Source organism: Rhinopithecus roxellana, chromosome 7, assembly GCF_007565055.1.
Source record: "Rhinopithecus roxellana isolate Shanxi Qingling chromosome 7, ASM756505v1, whole genome shotgun sequence".
NCBI classification, from domain to species: Eukaryota; Metazoa; Chordata; class Mammalia; order Primates; family Cercopithecidae; genus Rhinopithecus; species Rhinopithecus roxellana.
Genome location: NC_044555.1, coordinates 56,164,320 through 56,184,018, shown reverse-complemented (window position 1 = coordinate 56,184,018; position 19,699 = coordinate 56,164,320). Strand labels below are relative to the sequence as shown.

Genomic DNA, 19,699 nt, shown 5'->3' with positions numbered 1-19,699 from the left:
CACAACTTTTTTTTGGCGGGGGGGTTCTCAAAGTCTTCATTGCTGGCAACCATGATAAACAAAGAGTGAAGAGAACTAAGGAGAGCAAAAGCACACCACAGCAGAGACGGAAGTGAGGTCCGGATCTGTCTTAGCACCAACTCCTCTTCTCTCTGATCTCTCATTTAACCCTCTCCCTCGTGAAAAGGATAAATGCCACACTGAAGCAAGCACAGGAGAGAAGAGGGTATTTTTGTAAAAGAGAGATTATTCCCAGGAAGAAACAGGAGCTACCGTAGCAAGCTAGCAGGGGCGAGGGAGGGGAAATCCAGAAAGACCTTACCCAGGGCACAACAAAATACTAGAGCGGCCATTCAAAGATATGCAAATATGGGGACACATCAAGGTTGGGGTCTGATTACATATCCAAATTCAGGCCATACACGACTGCATTTTTAACAAGACACCTGCATGCAATCATACAATTTTAAGGCTGGATCCCTTCTCAGGGCCAATTGTTATGAGCATTCCTGGTATGGTACTGCCACCTAAAGGCCGAAAGGAAGAAATTCACCTGAACATTACAGCTTCAGCAAGGAAAGAACAGAAATCCACCAATGTCCCTATTTTAGCTGAAATCTTCATCTAAAAAATGTTTAATGTGAATTTTCTATGAATTTCATTTCACTGTGCTTTGCCTTTAATAGGTCAGCATAAATTGCCACCTAGATGCATGTAAAATAGCTGAGATTATATTAAAAGCACACGTGAGAAAAACCTCAAGTATTTTAATTTTCATCCCTTTTACCTGTAAATAAACCAGTAAGATAAAAATTTAGTTCTATGAGGACTCCAGTGAGTCTTCCATCATTTCAAGGGATACTGTAAAATTCTCAAAAACACCATTAACTAAAATTAAACAGGGCATTATAGTTCACCAAAAAGTTGAGAATCTTTTAAATCAACCGTGTAACAAACTTTAAACCATAATGTTTGAGGGAACCTTTACTTAATTTTAATCATAAAATTAAATTCCTAACATAGGTAAATGTAGTCAGTAACATTTTAACACACAGAGTTACAATGGAAACTTCTCTAAACACCACAGAAAGTCTGCCACTTGAGGTAAACCATTTCTTTCCAGTATTCATCCAGAATACTGTTTTCATATCAAAAGGAGAACATGTGCTCATTTTATTGGTGTTAAGGAATTTGCCCTTATACATACAGGACATTTATGTATTCATCAAACAAAAAAAGTCTCTGAATCACTTTCTCTTTATTGTAGATATGTAGAAAATTATGAAAACATTCCTGGAAATGACAAAAACAAATTTAGGACTGTGGTCCACTCTGGTGAGGGAGAGAAGAGCAGGAAATATTGAAGAGGATACACAGCACTTGAACTGCATCTATAATTTGTTTCTTAGCTGAATAGTGGGTACTTCGGTGTACTTTATATTATCTCTGTTCTTTGTATGCTTGAAATATTTTCTACTTTTTTTCCTAAAAAAGAAACTAGTAGCTGGTAGGTAGAAAATGTTTAAAGGACACATGGGGCATGGTGACACTGTGCTGGGTGCTTAGTATACATTATTTCATTTAATCCTCACATCAATCCTACAAGGTAGGTGGTTTGACCCTCGTTTTACAAGTGAGGAAATTAAGGCTTAGAAGTGAAGTGAATCACCTTGGGTAAAATAGCCTCTAAGTGGTAGAATTGTGAAGTGAGACAGTATAAAAGTGGTAAAAAGTTTAGGCTCAGATCAGGCAGGGGCACAGGACATAAAAGGAAACAGTAAGGAGTTCCACTTTTGAGATGGTGGCATGAGACTCATTGGACGCACTACTCAGTAAAAAAGAAAAAAAAGGCCGGGCGCGGTGGCTCAAGTCTGTAATCCCAGCACTTTGGGAGGCCGAGACGGGCGGATCACGAGGTCAGGAGATCGAGACCATCCTGGCTAACATGGTGAAACCCCGTTTCTACTAAAAAATACAAAAAATATCCGGGTGAGGTGGCGGGCGCCTGTAGTCCCAGCTACTCGGGAGGCTGAGGCAGGAGAATGGCGTGAACCCAGGAGGCGGAGCTTGCAGTGAGCTGAGATACGGCCACTGCACTCCAGCCCCGGGGACAGAGTGAGACTCCGTCTCAAAAAAAAAAAAAAAAAAAAAGAAAAAGAAAAAGAAAAAAAAAAAGCATAACAGGTGAAAACCATTTAGGCCAGGCACAGTGGCTCACACCTGTAATCCCAGCACTTTGGGAGGCTGAGGCAGGAGGATCACTTAAGCCCAGGAGTTTGAGACCAGCAAACTCTGGGCAACATAGTGAAAGCCCTGTCTCTACAATTTTTTTTAATTAGCTGGGTGTGGTGGTGTGTGCCTGCAGTCACAGCTGCTTAGGAGGCTGAGGTGGGAGGATTGCTTTAGCCCAGGAGTTGAAGGCTGTGTTGAGCTATGATTGTATCACTGCACTCCAGCCTAGGTGACAGAGCAAGACCTTGTCTCTAAAAAACCAATAATAATAAAAATAAATAAAATATCTAGAAGTTGTCCTAATGATATAAGATAAATGAAAAAAATAATTTTCAGGAAAATCTACTAAAACTCAGTAAGAACAGGGAGAATTTACAGCATTTGAGCTATGACCAGCCCTCCCTCTTCTCCCTCCTCCCAACTCAGTTTGACAGAAGTTCCATTCTGGGCAACTGTGACCAAGAAGAGAGGCCTCCCTGGCCTCTCAGCTGCCAGTCAAAAAATATGATATCACGCCAGGAGGGACAGGCCATCAGCACATCTCTCCCCTTCAATTCTGTGTAAAAGAGACTAAATTCCTGGTGAGCGTGCCTGAGAGGTCAGAAGCTCACTTCACGCAGCCCCTACACAGGCTGGAGGGTAGGCCCAATCACCCTCACCCCAGCCCAAGTGTAGGGTAGAGAGTTCCATGCTGGAAAAGGCAAGCTGGAAGAGGCAACCAGAGGGCACCCATGCTTCCCAGCTCCCAGAGTAGTGAGATTTTTTCCAGAGGGAGACACAGTCCATGGGAACAGAAGAATTCTGAAGCTCTCCATGAAGAAATTTGTTTTATTTGGAAAAGGGCATGTGGGGATATTCAAGCTTAAGGGCTCATGCCAAAACAAAGGAGATTTTTGGTAGTAAGCAAATGAAAGGAGGCAGGTAGTTCCTGTCACTTAAGTGCAAAAAGCTGACCCATAGGCCAGCTAGGTCACCAGAGAGAGAGCCAGGAAAAGAGACAGCTAGGAAGTGCTAAGAAGGATCAGAACAAACCTCAAAGTCTGGTCTCAAAAACTGTCTCCACTTGAACTTAATTAGATCAGATGGTGAAGCAATTTATGTCCCCACGAAATTGTCTAAAATATTAGAGCCAATCAGCTGGAAATTAGGAGAGCCTAACACTTGGGTGTGACACCAAATGGGGCTTAAAAGAGAGATCAGAGAGTGAGACAGTCAAAGAGAGCTCTGCTAAGACCACTGTCATTCCAGAGTGACTGCATGCCTGACCAAGGCTGTGCCCTCTGAAGAGTGATACCAGAGATTGTACACTGTGAGCGAAATAGACTTCACTAACATAGACCAATCAAGTTACTAAACAAACACATAAGCAAACAACAGAAACATGTCCCAGAGAGTGGGGAATGAAATCGGTATCGGAGTTGTAAAATTTAAAATTACCTAAAATGTCTTGTTCTCAACAACAAAAAAAATATGGCACACAAAGAAACAGGAATGCGTAACTCACACAAATAAGAAACAATAGAAATTGTCAGTAAGAGAGACAAAATGTCAGACTTAATAAAGTCTTCAAAGTAGCCATTATAAATATGTGCAAAGAACAAAAGGAAACCATGCTTAAAGAAGTAAAGGAAGCTATGATGACAATGTCTCACCACATAGAGAACATCAATAAAGATATCGAAATTGTAAACAAAAAGAAAGAAGAAGAAGAACCAAATGAACATTCTAGAATTCAAAAGTAAAATAACTGAAATTTAAAATTTCATTAGAGGGGCTCAACAGCTGATCTGAACTGGCAGAAGAAAGAATCTGTAAACTTAAAATACATCAATTGAGATTATGCAATATAAAAAAGGAGAAAAAAGAATAAAGAAAAATGAATAGAGCCTCAGAGAAATTTGGAAAATCTTTAAGCAAAATAACATATGCATAATGGAAGTACTAAAAAAGAGAGGAGAGAGAGAATGGAGCAGAAAAAATATGCAAAGAAATAATGACTAAAAAATCCTAAATTTGAGGAAAACATCAACCCACACATACAAGAAGCTCAATGAATTTCAAGTAGGATAAATGCAAAGAGGTCCATGCCCAAACAAATTATAATAAAAATCCTGAAAGTCAAGGAGAAAACTGTAAGCAGGAAGATAAAAACAACTAGTCATGAGCTAGAGAACCTAGATAATATTAACAGCTGATTTATCATCAGAATCTTGGAGGCCAGAAGGCAGTGGGATGACATACTCAACAGAACTGCCAACCAAGAATTCTGTATTCATCCAAACTATCTTTCAAAATGGAAGGTGGAATGAAAACATTCCCAGACAAGAACTGAGAGAATCCTTTCTAAAAAATCCATCTTACAATAAGCACTCAATGTAGACATTCAGGCTGAAAGCAAGTAAACCCAGATTTAAATTTAAATTCACATATTAAAACAAAGAGCACCAATAAAGGTAAATATGCAATTATGAAAGACTGTATAAATACATGCTTCTTCTTCTCTTAACTGATATAAAAGCAATTGGACAAAGCAAAATTTTATAATTTCATTGTTGGACCTATACACACATAAATTTAATATATATGAAAAACACAGCATGAAGGAGATGGGTGGGAGCAAAGGTCTATTGGAATAAGAATATAACACCAGATAGTAGCACAAATTCACAGGAAAAAGTGAAGGGAAATAGAAATGATAAATAAGAAAGTTAATATAACAAACACTATAAATATATTTTTCCTTTCCTTTTTTCTCTCAGTTGTATTAATGGACATAAAATTAAATAACAATTATAACATGTATTATTGTGTATATAGAGTTAATATTTATAATAACAAACAGGGAAGAGGAAACAGTTATACAGGAATCACGTTTTTGTATATAACCAGAATTAAGTTAGCATAAAAAATGAAGTCCATTCTCATAAGATATACATGGAAAGTTTTAGAGTAACCACTAAAAGACACCCCAAAATACAGTGAAATATTGTAGAGAATATTTATAACAAAAACATTTAAAATAATAAAAAATTAAAATACAGTGAAAAAATCATTAAAGCACTTCTGATTTCAGCTCTGACATCTAAAGAGCTTGGAAGTCATCACATTATAGTCATAATTTTAAAAACACTGAACAAATTGAAAATCAATGACTTTTCTTAGATTTACTGAGAATTGAGATCACAGAAAAAATCACCACCTCAAAATCTGGAGAGACAGTGAATACAGAGAATTACAGCTGAGATTAGCTTCTCTAAAGCAGAAGGCACTGGACCCAGTAACTGGCAGGAACACCTGCATGGTGATTTTAATGAATTCCTGAAGTTTGAATGTGGACCCCAACTTGAGATTTAAAAACTCCTGGAGAACCATCTTGAGGAAGTGGGGCAACACTTTTGTGGGTTTGGGATCCAAAAACCCAAAAATGTTCTCATAGTGAAGATCAGAGAAAAATCCTCTCATGTTTTGGGGTAGGAGTGGGGGCGGGGTGGCATCCATTTTGAAATAACCCCAGAACCTTTTCCAAAACAAAGGCCTGTCCAAAACAAAGGGAAACTATGTTGCCAAAGTCTTATATGACCTGGGGAAGGTACAATAGGCCAGCTTCAGCCCTCTCTCATCTTCCTGCCATATGTGAGAGGACTAAAAAAGGCTAAGAACTGCTTCTGGAGGTCAATTTCCAGGGACTCAGGTCTACTAAAAAATTGAGACTTGTTCATAACATTATAGAATGTATCCCTTTCCCCAACACCTTATCACCACATTGACAGGGCCCCAATATATAATAACAGGGAGGGATCTGCAAAACACAGATTCTATTTAAGAAGGAGTTCTTAAGAAACCCAAAGATAGGCAGGGCGTGGTGGCTCGGGCCTGCAATCCCAGCACTTTGGGAAGCTGAGGCAGGTGGATCACTTGAGGTCAGGAGTTTGAGACCAGCCTGGCCAACTTGATGAAACCCTGTCTAAACTAAAAATACAAAAAAATTAACCAGGCATGGTGGCACATGCTTGTAATCCCAGCTACTCGGGAGACTGAGGCATGAACATTGCTTGAACCTGGGAGGCAGAGGTTGCAGGGAGCTGAGATCGCACCACTGCACTCCAGCCTGGGAGACAGTGAGACGAAGGAAGGAAGGAAGGAAGGAAGGAAGGAAGGAAGGAAGGGAGGAAGGGAGGGAGGGAGGGAGGGAGGAAGGGAGGGAGGGAGGGAGGGAGGGAGGGAGGGAGGGAGGGAGGCCAAAGCTAATAAGGGAGAAGAAAAGGAAACAAGAAAAATCTAAAGCCCCTCATACTTACAGCTACAGCAAACATTAAACACAGGCAAGATTCTAGCCAGATTAACAGAAAACCTCACAGTAAACACCTAGTTACCTCAGTTCCTATTACTTAATTTATCAAGTCTGCCTTCCAACAAAAAAATTACAAGGCATGCTGAAAGGCAAGAAAAAAGCAGTCTGAGGAGACAAAGCAAGCTTTAGAATCAGACTCAGATCTGTGTCAACAGATCTTGGAATTATTAGGGAATTCAAAATAACTATACTTAATATGTTAAAGGTTCGAATGGATAAAGACAGACAACATGTAATAAAAGATGGGTAATGTAAGCAGAGTGATAGAAACACTAAGAAATGATCAAAAGAAAATGCCTGAAATAAAAAACACTGTGACAGAAATGAAGAATGCCTTTGATAGTCTAATAAATAGGCTAAACATAGCTGAGGAAAGAAACAGTGAGCTTTAAGATATGTCAACAGAAATTTCCTAAACTTAAATGTAAAGAAAAAATTTTTAAATTGAAAAGAATACACAAAAACTGTGGAACAAGTACAAAAGGTGTAACATGTGCATAATAGGAATATACACAGAAAAGAAAGAGAAAGGAGAATAAATATTTAAAATGTTGAGCCTATTAGGCCAAGAATTTTGCAAAATTATTGACAGGCCCCAAACTGCAGATCCAGGTATCTCTGAGAACACCAAGCAGGATACATAGCAAAACCTATCTACACCTAGCCATTTCATATTCAAGCTGCAGAAAGGCAAAAGCAACGAGAAAATCTTGTAAGAAGCCAGAGAGGGAAATACACCTTACCTATAGAGGAACAAGGATAAGAATTCTATCAGACTTCTCATTATAAACCATGCAAACAACAGAATGGAATGAAATATTTAAAGTGTTGAAGGGGCCGGGCGCGGTGGCTCAAGCCTGTAATCCCAGCACTTTGGGAGGCCGAGACGGGTGGATCACGAGGTCAGGAGATCGAGACCATCCTGGCTAACACCGTGAAACCCCGTCTCTACTAAAAAATACAAAAAAACTAGCCGGGCGAGGTGGTGGGCGCCTGTGGTCCCAGCTACTCGGGAGGCTGAGGCAGGAGAATGGCGTAAACCCGGGAGGCGGAGCTTGCAGTGAGCTGAGATCCGGCCACTGCACTCCAGCCTGGGCGATAGAGCGAGACTCCGTCTCAAAAAAAAAAAAAAAAAAGTGTTGAAGGAAAAAAATGACAACCTAGAATTCCAAATACTTTCTCAAACAAACAAAAAATGTGGGAAATTGTGGCCAGAAGACTTGCCTTGCAAAAATGTTAAAAGACGTTCTTCAGAGAGAAGGAAAGTGATATAGGTTAAAAAACAACAAACAAACAAAACTTGGATATACATGGGAAAAAGTATCAGAAAAATAATAAATGAAGGTAAAACAAAATATTTCATTTTTCTTTTTTTCTTTTTTCTTTTTCTTTCTTTCTTTTTTTTTTTTTTTTGAGATGGAGTCTCGCTCTGTCGCCCAGGCTGGAATGCAGTGGCGCGATCTCGGCTCACTGCAAGCTCCGCCTCCCGGATTCACGCCATTCTCCTGCCTCAGCCTCCCGAGTAGCTAGGACTACAGGTGCCCGCCACCATGCCCGGCTAATTTTTTTGTATTTTTAGTAGAGACGGGGTTTCGCCGTGTTAGTCAGGATGGTCTCGATCTCCCGATCTCATGATCCCTGCCTCGGCCTCCCAAAGTGCTGGGATTACAGGCATGAGCCACTGCGCCTGGCCTCATTTTTCTTTTTTTTTTTTTTTTTTTTTTTTTTGAGACGGAGTCTTGCTCTGTCGCCCAGGCTGGAGTGCAGTGGCCGGATCTCAGCTCACTGCAAGCTCCGCCTCCCGGGTTCACGCTATTCTCCTGCCTCAGCCTCCGGAGTAGCTGGGACTACAGGCGCCCGCCACCTCGCCCGGCTAGTTTTTTTGTATTTTTTAGTAGAGACGGGGTTTCACCGTGTTAGCCAGGATGGTCTCGATCTCCTGACCTCGTGATCCGCCCGTCTCGGCCTCCCAAAGTGCTGGGATTACAGGCTTGAGCCACCGCGCCCGGCCCTCATTTTTCTTATTCTTAATTGATTTTATAGATAACTGTTCAAAGTAATAACAGCAACAGTGTATTGGGTGATTTTTACTTTATGGAAAAGTGAAATGAATTACAATAATATTATAAGGGATAAGAGGGAAGAATTGAGAATATTCTGTTATAAGTTACCTATGAAATGGTGTGGTGTTATGTGAAAGTGTTGTTAGATTTAGCTGTAAATACATGACATAAACTCTAGGGATACTGGTAAAATTTTTTAAAGAGAGTATAATATACTAAGAGAAAAGTGGAAATAAAATAATATAAAATGTTTACTAAAAATAGAAAAGGCAGAAAAAGGGAGGTAAAAAAGAAACAAAGAACAATTGCAATGAATAGAAAACAGTTACGAACATGGTAGATACTAATCCAAATATATAAATAATCACTTAACATGTGAATTTTCTAAATATGCCAATTAAAAGAATGAGACTGTCAGAGTGGATTAAGAAGCAAGACTCAACTATATTTTGTCTACAACATATATTTTAATCTATGACAATTAAAAGTAAAGAGATGAAGAAGGATATATCCTATTAGCAATAATTGAAAGAAAGCTGGACTAGCTGTATTAATTTCAGACAAAGCAGACTTCAGATCAGGGAAAATTATCAGGGATAAAGAGGGAAAAATATACAATGATAAAAGGGCAAATTCTCCAACAAAACATAATAATCCTTAATGTAAATGCACCTAACAACAGAGTATCAAAATACATGAAACAAAAATTGATAGAACTGAAAAAAGAGATAAATCTACTATTGTGGTTAGACTTTAACATCCCTCTATCAGGAATTGACAGATCCAGCAGCAGAAAATTAGTAAGTAGACAGTTGAACTGAATAGAACTATCAATCAAGTGGTTCTAATTAACATTTGTAGAATATTTCATTAATCAACAGCCACATTTTCTTCTCACGCTCACATGGAGCATTCACCAAGATAGACCACGTTATGGGCCATAAAACACAACTTCAATTTGTAAGAACAGAAATCAACAAATGGTGCTGGGACAACTAGATATCCACATGCAAAAGAATAAAATGGAACCATATGTACAAATTGACTCAAAAGTAATTAAAGACCTAAATATAAAAGCTAAGATTATAAAGCTCTAAGAAAATAAATAGGTATGAATCTACATGACCTGGATTAGGCAATAATTTCTTAGATATAACACCAAAAGTGCAAGTAACAACAACAAAACAACATATTGGACATCATCAAAATTAAAATGTAAAATCAGAATTTTTGTTCTTCAGAGGACACCATCAAGAAACTGAAAAGACAACCCAAAAAATGAAAGAACATTTTTTCAAATCATATATAGGCACACCTCATTTTATTGCACTGTACTTTATTGAACTTCACAGATAATTGCATTTTTTACAAATTGAAGTTTTGTGGCAACTGTGTGTTGAGCAAGTCTATCGGTACCATTTTTCCAAAAGTGTGCACTCACTTTGTGTCTATGTGTCACATTTTGGTAATTCTTACAATACTCCAAACTTTTTTTAAATTTTTTTTTTTTTTTTTTTCCTGAGACAGAGTTTTGCTCTTGTTGCCCAGGCTGGAGTGCAATGGCGCAATCTCAGCTCACAGCAACCTCCGCCTCCCAGGTTCAAGCGATTCTCCTACCTCAGCCTCCCAAGTAGCTGAGATTACAGGCATGCACCACCACGCCCAGCTAATTTTGTATTTTTAGCAGAGACAGGGTTTCTCCATGTTGGTCAGGCTGGTCTAAAACTCCCGACCTCAGGTGATCCGCTCACCTTGGCCTCCCAAAGTGCTGGGATTACAGGCATGAGCCACCGCGCCCAGCCACAATACTCCAAACGCTTTCATTATTATTATATCTGTTATGGAGACCTGTGATCAGTGATCTTTGATGTCACTATTGTAACTATTTGGGGGCACTATGAACCATGCACATATAAGATAGTGAATTTAATCAGTAAATGTTGTGTGTGTTCTGACTACTCCACCCCTGAGATACAACAAAATTGAAATCAGGCCAATTAGTAATTCTACAGTGGCCTCCTCTCGCTTGAAATCAAAAGCTAGAAATGATTCAGCTTAGTGAGGCAGGCATGTCAAAAGCTGAGATATGCTGAAATCTGGGCTTCTTGCACCAGTCAGCCAAGTTATGAATGCAAAGGAAAAGTTATTGAAGGAAATTAAAAGTGATACTCCTATGAACACACAAATGATAAGACAGCGAAGCAGCCATATTGTTGTATGGAGAAAGTTTGCATGGTCTGGATAGAAGATCAAATCAGCCACAGCATTCCCTTAAGCCACGGCCTAATACAGAGCAAGATCTGAACTCTCATCAATTCTATGAAGGCTGGAAGAGGTGAGAAAGGTGCAGAAGAAAAGTTTGAAGCTAGCAGAAGTTGGTTCATGAAGTTTAAAGAAAGAAGCTATCTCCTTAGCATAAAAGAGCAAGGTGAAGCAGCAGGTGCTGATGGAGAAGCTGCAGCAAGTTATCCAGGAGATCTAAGATCACTGATGAATGTGGCTACACTAAAGAACAGGTTTTTAATGTAGAGGAAACAGCCTTCTATTAAAAGAAGATACCATCTAGGACTTTCATAGCTAGAGAGGAGAAGTCAATGCCTGGCTTCAAAGCTTCAAAAGACAGGCTGACTCTCTTGTCAGGAGCTAAAGCAGCTGGTGACATTAAGTTGAAGCCAGTGCTCATTTACCATTCTGAAAATCCTAGGGCCCTTAAAAATGAATCATGCTAAATCTATTCTGCCTGTGTTCTATAAATGAAACAACAAAACCTACATAACAGCGTATCTGTTTACAGCATGGTTTACTATTTTAAGCCCACTGCTGAGATCTGCTGCTCAGATTAAAAAAAAAAAAAAGATTCCTTTCAAAATATTACTGCTCATTGACAATGCACATGGTCAACCTAGAGCTCTGATGGAGCTGTACAAGGAGATTAATGTTGTTTTCATGCCTGCTAATATATTCATTCTGCAGTGCATGGATCAAGGAGTAATTCTGACTTTCAAGTCTTGTTATTTAAGAAGTACATTTCAGAAGGCTATATATAACTGCCATAGTGAGTCCTTTGATGGATCTGGGAAAAGTACATTGAAAACCTTCTGGAAAAGGATCACCATTCTAGATGCCATTAAGAACATTTGCAGAGGAGGTCAAAATTTCAACATTAACAGGAGTTTGGAAGAAGTTGATTCCAACCCTCATGGACAACTTTGAGGGGTTCAAGACTTCAGTGGAGGAAGTAACTGCAGATGTGGTGGAAACAGCAAGAGAACTAGAATTAGAAGTGGAGCCTAAAGACGTGACTAAATTGCTGCAATCTCATGATCAAACTTGAATAGATGAGGTGGTTCTTCTTATGGATGAGCAAAGAAAGTGGTCTCTTGAGATGGAATCTATTTGTCGTGAAGATGCTGTGAACACTATTGAAGTGACAACTAAGAATTTAGTAGTCCATAAACTTTGTTGATAATGCAGTGACAGGGTTTGAAAAGACTGCAATTTTGAAAGAAGTTCTACCATGTGTAAAAATGCTATCAAACAGAATCACGTGCTACAGAGAAATCTTTCATGAGAGGAAGAATCCATCGATGTGGCAAACTTCATTGGTGTATTATTTTAAGAATTTTTCCCAACCACTCCAACCTTTAGCAACCACCACTCTGATAATTTAGCAAGCATCAACGTTGAGAGAAAACTGTCCACTAACAAAAAGATTATAACTTGCTGAAGGCTCAGATGACCATTAGCATTTTTTATCAATAAAGTTTTGTTTTGTTTTGTTTATGAGATGGAGTCTTGCTCTGTCACCCAGGCTGGAGTGAAGTGGCACGATCTCAGCTCACTGCAACCTCCGCCTCCCAGGTTCAAGCGATTCTCCTGTCTCAGCCTCCTGAACAGCTGAGATTACAGGCATGCACCACCACGCCTGGCTAATTTTTGTATTTTTAGTAGAGACGGGGTTTCACCATGTTGACCAGGCTGGTCTCAAACTCCTGACCTCAAGTGATCTGCCCACCTCAGCCTCCCAAATTGCTGGGATTACAGGCGTGAGCCACCATGCCCAGCCAATAAAGTATTCTTTAATTAAGGAATGTACCTTGGTTTTTTAGACATAATGCTATTGCACACTTAATAGACTACAGTAGAGTGTAAACACAACTTTTATATTCACTTGGAAACCAAAAATTCAATGTGACTCACTTCATTGCAATATTCACTTCACTGTAGTGGTTTGGATCCAAATGCACAGTATCTCCAAGGTAGACATGTATCTGATAAGAATATAATATCCAGAATATATAAAAAACTGTTGCAACTCAACAATGAAAAGACAGCTAACTGAATTTTTTTTAATGAGCAAAAGATTTAAATAGACATATTCCCAAAGAAGACATTAAAATAGCCAATAAGCAAGATGAAAAGATGCGCAACATCATTAGCCATTAATAATAAGGAGTGACTGCTACTAGGGACGGGTTTTTCTGGAGCTAGGCAGTGGTGATGGCTACATAATCTTGTGAATATATTAAAAACCACTGAATTGCATAGTTTAACATCGTGAATTTTATGTTATGTAAATTATATCTCAATAAAAAGACAAATAACTTGATTTAAAAACAGGCTAAGGATCTGAATAGACATTTCTTTGAATGAAGGCATACGAACTTCCAGTAGGTACATGAAAGATGATGTATTAGTCCATTTTCACACTGCTATAAAGATACTATCTGAGACTGGGTAATTTATAAACAAAGGAGGTTTAATCGACTCACAGTTCCACATGGCTGGAGAGGCCTCAGGAAACTTACAATCATGGTGGAAGGCGAAGGAAAGGCAAGTACTTCCTTCACAAGGTGGCAGGAAAGAGAGAAAGAGCGATGGGGGAAGAGCCCCTTATAAAACCATCAGATCTCGTGAGAACTCACTCACTATCATAAGAACAGCATGGGGGAACCACCCCCATGATTCAATCACCTCCCACCTGGTCCCTCCCTCGACATGTAGGGTTCACAATTCAAGATGAGACTTGGGCGGGGACACAGAGCCAAACCATATCAGATGCTCAATATCATTATTCCTGAGGAAAATGCATATCAATCTCACCATGAGAAACCACTTCATATCCACTAATATGTCTATAATCAAAAAGACTGTCAATAACAAATGTTTGGTGAGGGTGTGGAGAAAATGAAACCCTCATACACAGATAGTGAGAAAATAAATTGGTTCAGTGACTTTCTTTTGTTGTTGTTGTTGTCGTTTTGTTTTGTTTTTTGTCTGAGACGGAGTCTTGCTCTGTCAAGTGAAGCCAAGGCGGGTGGATCATTTGAGGTCAGGAGTTCGAGATCAGCCTGGCCAACATGGTGAAACCTCATCTCTACAAAAATTAGCTGGACATGGTGGTGCATGCCTGTAATCCCAGGTACTCTGGAGGCTGAGGCAGGAGAATCACTTGAACTTGGGAGGTGGAGGTTGCAGTTGCACTCTAGCCTTGGTGACAGAGCAAGACTCTGTCAAAAAAAGGGAAGGGAAGGGGAGGGGAGGGGAGGGGAGGGGAGGGAAGGGAAGGGAAGGGAAGGGAAGGGAAGGGAAGGGAAGCGAAGGGAAGGGAACTTTCTATTGCATAAGCTGGGGGGTAGATACACAGGTGCTCATTTTATTGTGATCCTTTAAATTTGCATTTATATTATTCTTTCTGTGGATAAAATATATATCTTAATAAAAACATTTTTTAGAAGTCTGACAGACCCAGATTCTGGTTCAACCACTTAAGATTTCTGAGTTCTTGGGCACATTACTTAACCTAAGCCTTCCAACGTCTTATCTGTAAAGCAGAGATGGCAATAATAACAACTCCCTCATAGGCTTTTACATCATGTGCCTGGCACATTGTCAGTGCTATTATTAGCTAATGTCAGCTATAAGCAGTTGAGCCACTTGCCTAAAAATTCCAAGTTCATGACCTCTCTTTCTTTAAACTACAATTTCCATATTTGCTATTCCATAAGAGTTCAAAATTTGATCAGAGGAATAAAGCTGACCTTCAAACAGGACTTACTGCAATTCAACCTTTAAAATGTCCTTACATAACATCTTTGTAAAGCCAATAAATATTGCACCTTAATAAACCAGGACAAGAACCAAAATTCCTCAATGCCATCCCCATCACGCTACCAATGACTTTCTCCACAGAATTGGAAAAAACTACTTTAAAGTTCATATGGAACCAAAAAAGAGTCCGCATTGCCAAGACAATACTAAGTCAAAAGAGCAAAGCTGGAGGCATCACACTACCTGACTTCAAACTATACTACAAGGCTACAGTAACCAAAACAGCATGGTACTGGTACCAAAACAGAGAGATAGACCAATGGAACAGAACAGAGCCCTCAGAAATAATACCACACATCTACAACCATCTGATCTTTGACAAACCTGACAAAAACAAGGAATGAGGAAAGGATTCCCTATTTAATAAATGGTACTGGGAAAACTGGCTAGCCATATGTAGAAAGCTGAAACTGGATCCCTTCATTACACCTTATACAAAAATTAATTCAAGATGGATTAAAGACTTAAATGTTAGACCTAAAACCATAAAAACCCTAGAAGAAAACCTAGGCAATACCATTCAGGATATAGGCATGGGCAAGGACTTCATGACTAAAACACCAAAAGCAATGGCAACAAAAGCCAAAATTGACAAATGGGATCTAATTAAACTAAAGAGCTTCTGCACAGCAAAAGAAACTACCATCAGAGCGAACAGGCAACCTACAGAATGGGAGAAAATTTTTGCAATCTACCCATCTGACAAAGGCTGATATCTAGAATCTACAAAGAACTGAAACAAATTTACAAGAAAAAAATCAAACGACTCCATCAAAAAGTGGGCAAAGTATCATCACTCACCATCGGAGAAATGCAAATCAAAACCACAATGAGATACCATCTCACACCAGTTAGAAAGGTGATCATTAAAAAGTCAGGAAACAACAGATGCTGGAGAGGATGTGGCGAAACAGGAACACTTTTACACTGTTGGTGGGACTGTAAACTAGTTCAACCATTGTGGACAACAGTGTGGCGATTCCTCAAGGATCTAGAACTAGAAATACCATTTGACCCAGTCATCTCATTACTGGGCATATACCTGAAGGATTATAAATCATGCTGCTATAAAGACACATGCACACATATGTTTATTGCAGCACTATTCACAATAGCAAAGACTTGGAACCAACCCAAATGCCCATCAATGACAGACTGGATTAAGAAAATGTGGCACATATACACCATGGAATACTATGCAGCCATAGAAAAGGATGAGTTCATGTCCTTTGTAGGGACATGGATGAAGCTGGAAACCATCATTCTGAGCAAACTATTGCAAGGACAGAAAACCAAACACCACATGTTCTCACTCATAGGTGGGAATTGAACAATGTGAACAGTTGGACACAGGAAGCGGGAAGAGGGGAGGGATAGCATTAGGAGATATATCTAATGTGAATGACAAATTAATGGGTGCAGCACACCAACATGACACATGTATACATATGTAACAAACCTGCATGTTGTGCACATGTACCCTAGAACTTAAAGTATAATAATAAAAATAAAATAAAATAAAATAAAAATAAAAATAAAGATTGTTGAGAAGACTGACAAAAAAAAAAATTTCTGTCATTTCTGGAGGTTGGTGTCAACTAATGTTCTAGCCTAGCTCTGGGAGCTCAAATCTAGGTCAGATTAAGAGAATATTCTTTTCAGTCTTGAACAGCTTCCAGAATCCATATCCATTCTGCATCTTAGTCTCCAAGTTAAGTGAAGAGTCTCTATGTTGGACTTGCTTTTGTCCCACCTGGATTTCTAGCATATGACTTCAAAGGTAAAATTCTGTCATCAAGCCTACACTACAGTTTTCTGGCCCAGATGAATGTGTCAGTGAATGTGTCAGGGGTGGGTAGTCAGAAGCTAAAGATGGGCAGGAGAGGTGTGGCACTTATCTAGGTCCCTTGCAAGGACTCATATTCTTAAAGGAGACACTATTCTATTGTTCATCATGAATCGGAAGCAACTTATATTCATGTATAATTATTATCAGAGCCCTTTGCTTAAAGTATCTGTCACACAGCTCACACCTGCTTTGTCGCTAATCATTGCCTGAAACTTTCTCTACGCAGACAAGGGAAGGCAAAAAGAGATGAACCTACGCAGTTTAGCTATGTGTCAGCAACTCAGATAAAACATTCGTTGGGGCAAGGGAAAGCTAAACGATAGGCTCTAAATAGAATTTTGCTTCAGGAAAGCCCTCCCTAACCCTTTCTCCACATCCCGCTAAGTTGATATCATGTTACTGTTGTCTCACAGAACCCTTTTAATTTACTGTTTCATAATATGACATGTTTACAACGTTTAATTTAATATCTGCATTTCCCTCAAGATTCTGTGCTCCATGAGGGGAGAGACCTCCTCCTCCTTGTTCATTTCTGTATCCCCATCAACTGGTACAGGGCCTTGCACATAGTAGGTCCTCAAGAATTTATTTGTTGGATTAACGGACAATCAATCCATGTAACAATGAATCAATTCCTGGCATCATGAACAGGGATAATCAAGAGTCCAACTGAAGACCTTGGATTTCCAAATGACGTGGTCCTAAGAAATGATCTCATTGTAAAATCACCTAGTTGGGGAAATGTTAACTATTTACCTGTGCTGAGTGAGTACATTTACAGCTGAAGGATGGTTTGCACAGTAAGCCAGATACATAGATTTAAAATGAGGCATGAGACTCAGTAGACAACCTCCTACTTTTTGCTGGTTTTCTGGAAACCTGTAAATAAAATGGACAAAACACAGAATGCAAAATAGGAAACAGGAGGCAAAGAAAGATTATTCCAATTACATCTGGCAGCATGAAAGCCTTCTGGATATTTTGCCAAGGTTAAAAGAGAAACTATATTATAACCATTTTACCCATGAAACTCATATTCTTGCCCACTGCTTTAAACTCTAGCCACCAAACATAGTTCTAATACATAGAGTCAGATACTTACTTGGAATTAGTAGGTATGGTTGCTTGTTTGTTTTTAAGATGATTATTTTCAAATTTAGCTGGGTACACTAAAAATACTCTTGGTTAATTTATCTAAAGTTTGAGTACAGACAAAACTAATCAGATCCAAAAGTGACATACCACAAAAGAATATTATGTAATCTTGGAGGCCTGGTGTTTGCTAGGCAGGGTGGCCTCAAAAGTTTTTAAATTGGCCGGGCGCGGTCGCTCAAGCCTGTAATCCCAGCACTTTGGGAGGCCGAGACGGGCGGATCACGAGGTCAGGAGATCGAGACCATCCTGGCTAACACAGTGAAACCCTGTATCTACTAAAAATACAAAAAACTAGCCGGGCGAGGTGGTGGGCACCTGTGGTCCCAGCTACTCAGGAGGCTGAGGCAGGAGAATGGCGTAAACCCGGGAGGCGGAGCTTGCAGTGAGCTGAGATCCGGCACTCCAGCCTGGGTGATAGAGCGAGACTCCGCCTCAAAAAAAAAAAAAGTTTTTAAATTAATGTTTTAAATTATAAGCCACCTGTCTTCATTTGTAGAAAAATCAGAAAAGCATAATAAGAAAAATGAATTTCTCAGACTCCCACCATTTGGAGATACTGACTCTAAAAATGTTGACATGTTTCTTGGGCTTTTTTCTAATGTTTCTCTATAAAATGGAAAACATAAGGATTATGAATCTAGTTTCTAATCTGCCCTTCTCGCTTAGTGAACATCTTTTCATATCAATAATCTAGATCCCTCTTGGCCCCTCAAGTCCCTTTAGTGTGGGCCTTCTCCATCTTTCTCCCTGGACAACCACCTGTGTCCCATTAAGCTTAAATAATAGGTAATCACCTCAGTTTCCCTGTAGAGATGAAAGCTGCCAACTTCTTCAAGATAAGCTAATTGAAAAATTAGTCTTTCTATAGAAACATGTTGCCTGATGATCATTATAGTTCACTCTGTAATACGAAGTTAAACATCTGGACAATCTAGCTAACCATCAAAAATGTGTTGGTTCACATAAAGATATATTTTTCCTTCCCTCACTTTCCGTGTGTTTCAACTCTTAATATAATAGACATAGTATCAGGAGCAATTCAAAGAGACCAAATCTGTTAAACTGAATGAATCATTTGAATGACTTTTCCAAGTAATTTGCAATGTACAAAAGAAAATATGTAATCAGTGCCAGAGGTGTCATTCATGGTCAATTAAGACCTTATGTGTCTCCAGGGAGGGGATCATCACACACTGGGGCCTGTCAGGGAGTGGGGGGAAAGGGGAGGGAGAGCATTAGGACAAATACCTAATGCATGCGGGGCTTAAATCCTGGATGACGGGTTGATGGGTGCAGCAAACCACCGCAGCACATGTATACCTATGTAACAAACCTGCACATTCAGCACATGTATCCCAGAACTTTAAGAAACATTAAAAAGCCGGGCGCGGTGGCTCAAGCCTGTAATCCCAGCACTTTGGGAGGCCGAGACGGGCGGATCACGAGGTCAGGAGATCGAGACCATCCTGGCTAATACGGTGAAACCCCGTCTCTACTAAAAAATACAAAAAATTAGCCGGGCGACGAGGCGGGCGCCTGTAGTCCCAGCTACTCGGGAGGCTGAGACAGGAGAATGGCGTGAACCCGGGAGGCGGAGCTTGCAGTGAGCTGAGAGCCGGCCACTGCACTCCAGCCTGGGCAGCAGAGCAAGACTCCGTCTCAAAAAAAAAAAAAAAAAAAAAAAGAAACATTAAAAAAAATAAAAAGACCTTATTTGTCTCTTATACTGACCAGAAACAGCAAACTCATGTATTTCTAAATAAAGTCAAAAGTAATTTACGAAATATAGAATTCCAATCTACAACTAGTGGTTTGACACTGTGAACACTGCCACCTAGTACATTGCCTATGTATTGCTACTTTGTTCAAAGCTGTAACAAATACCTAACTATGAAGTGCCCTTACCTAAGGCAACAGGTAAAAGGAAAACAAAACACA

At 39.5% G+C, this 19,699-nt stretch overlaps 1 protein-coding gene across 8 annotated transcripts in view; it reads right to left on the bottom strand.

Moving 5' to 3' along the window:
• The window catches only part of ARHGEF6 (Rac/Cdc42 guanine nucleotide exchange factor 6), a 124,121-nt gene that overhangs the window by 28,868 nt on the left and 75,554 nt on the right, over positions 1-19,699 (bottom strand). For all 8 annotated transcript variants that reach the window (XM_030933730.1, XM_030933729.1, XM_030933731.1 and 5 more), the window contains one exon: positions 17,363-17,485. In XM_030933730.1, the coding sequence (XP_030789590.1) occupies positions 17,363-17,485 (123 nt within the window). The remainder of the gene's footprint in view (positions 1-17,362; positions 17,486-19,699) is intronic.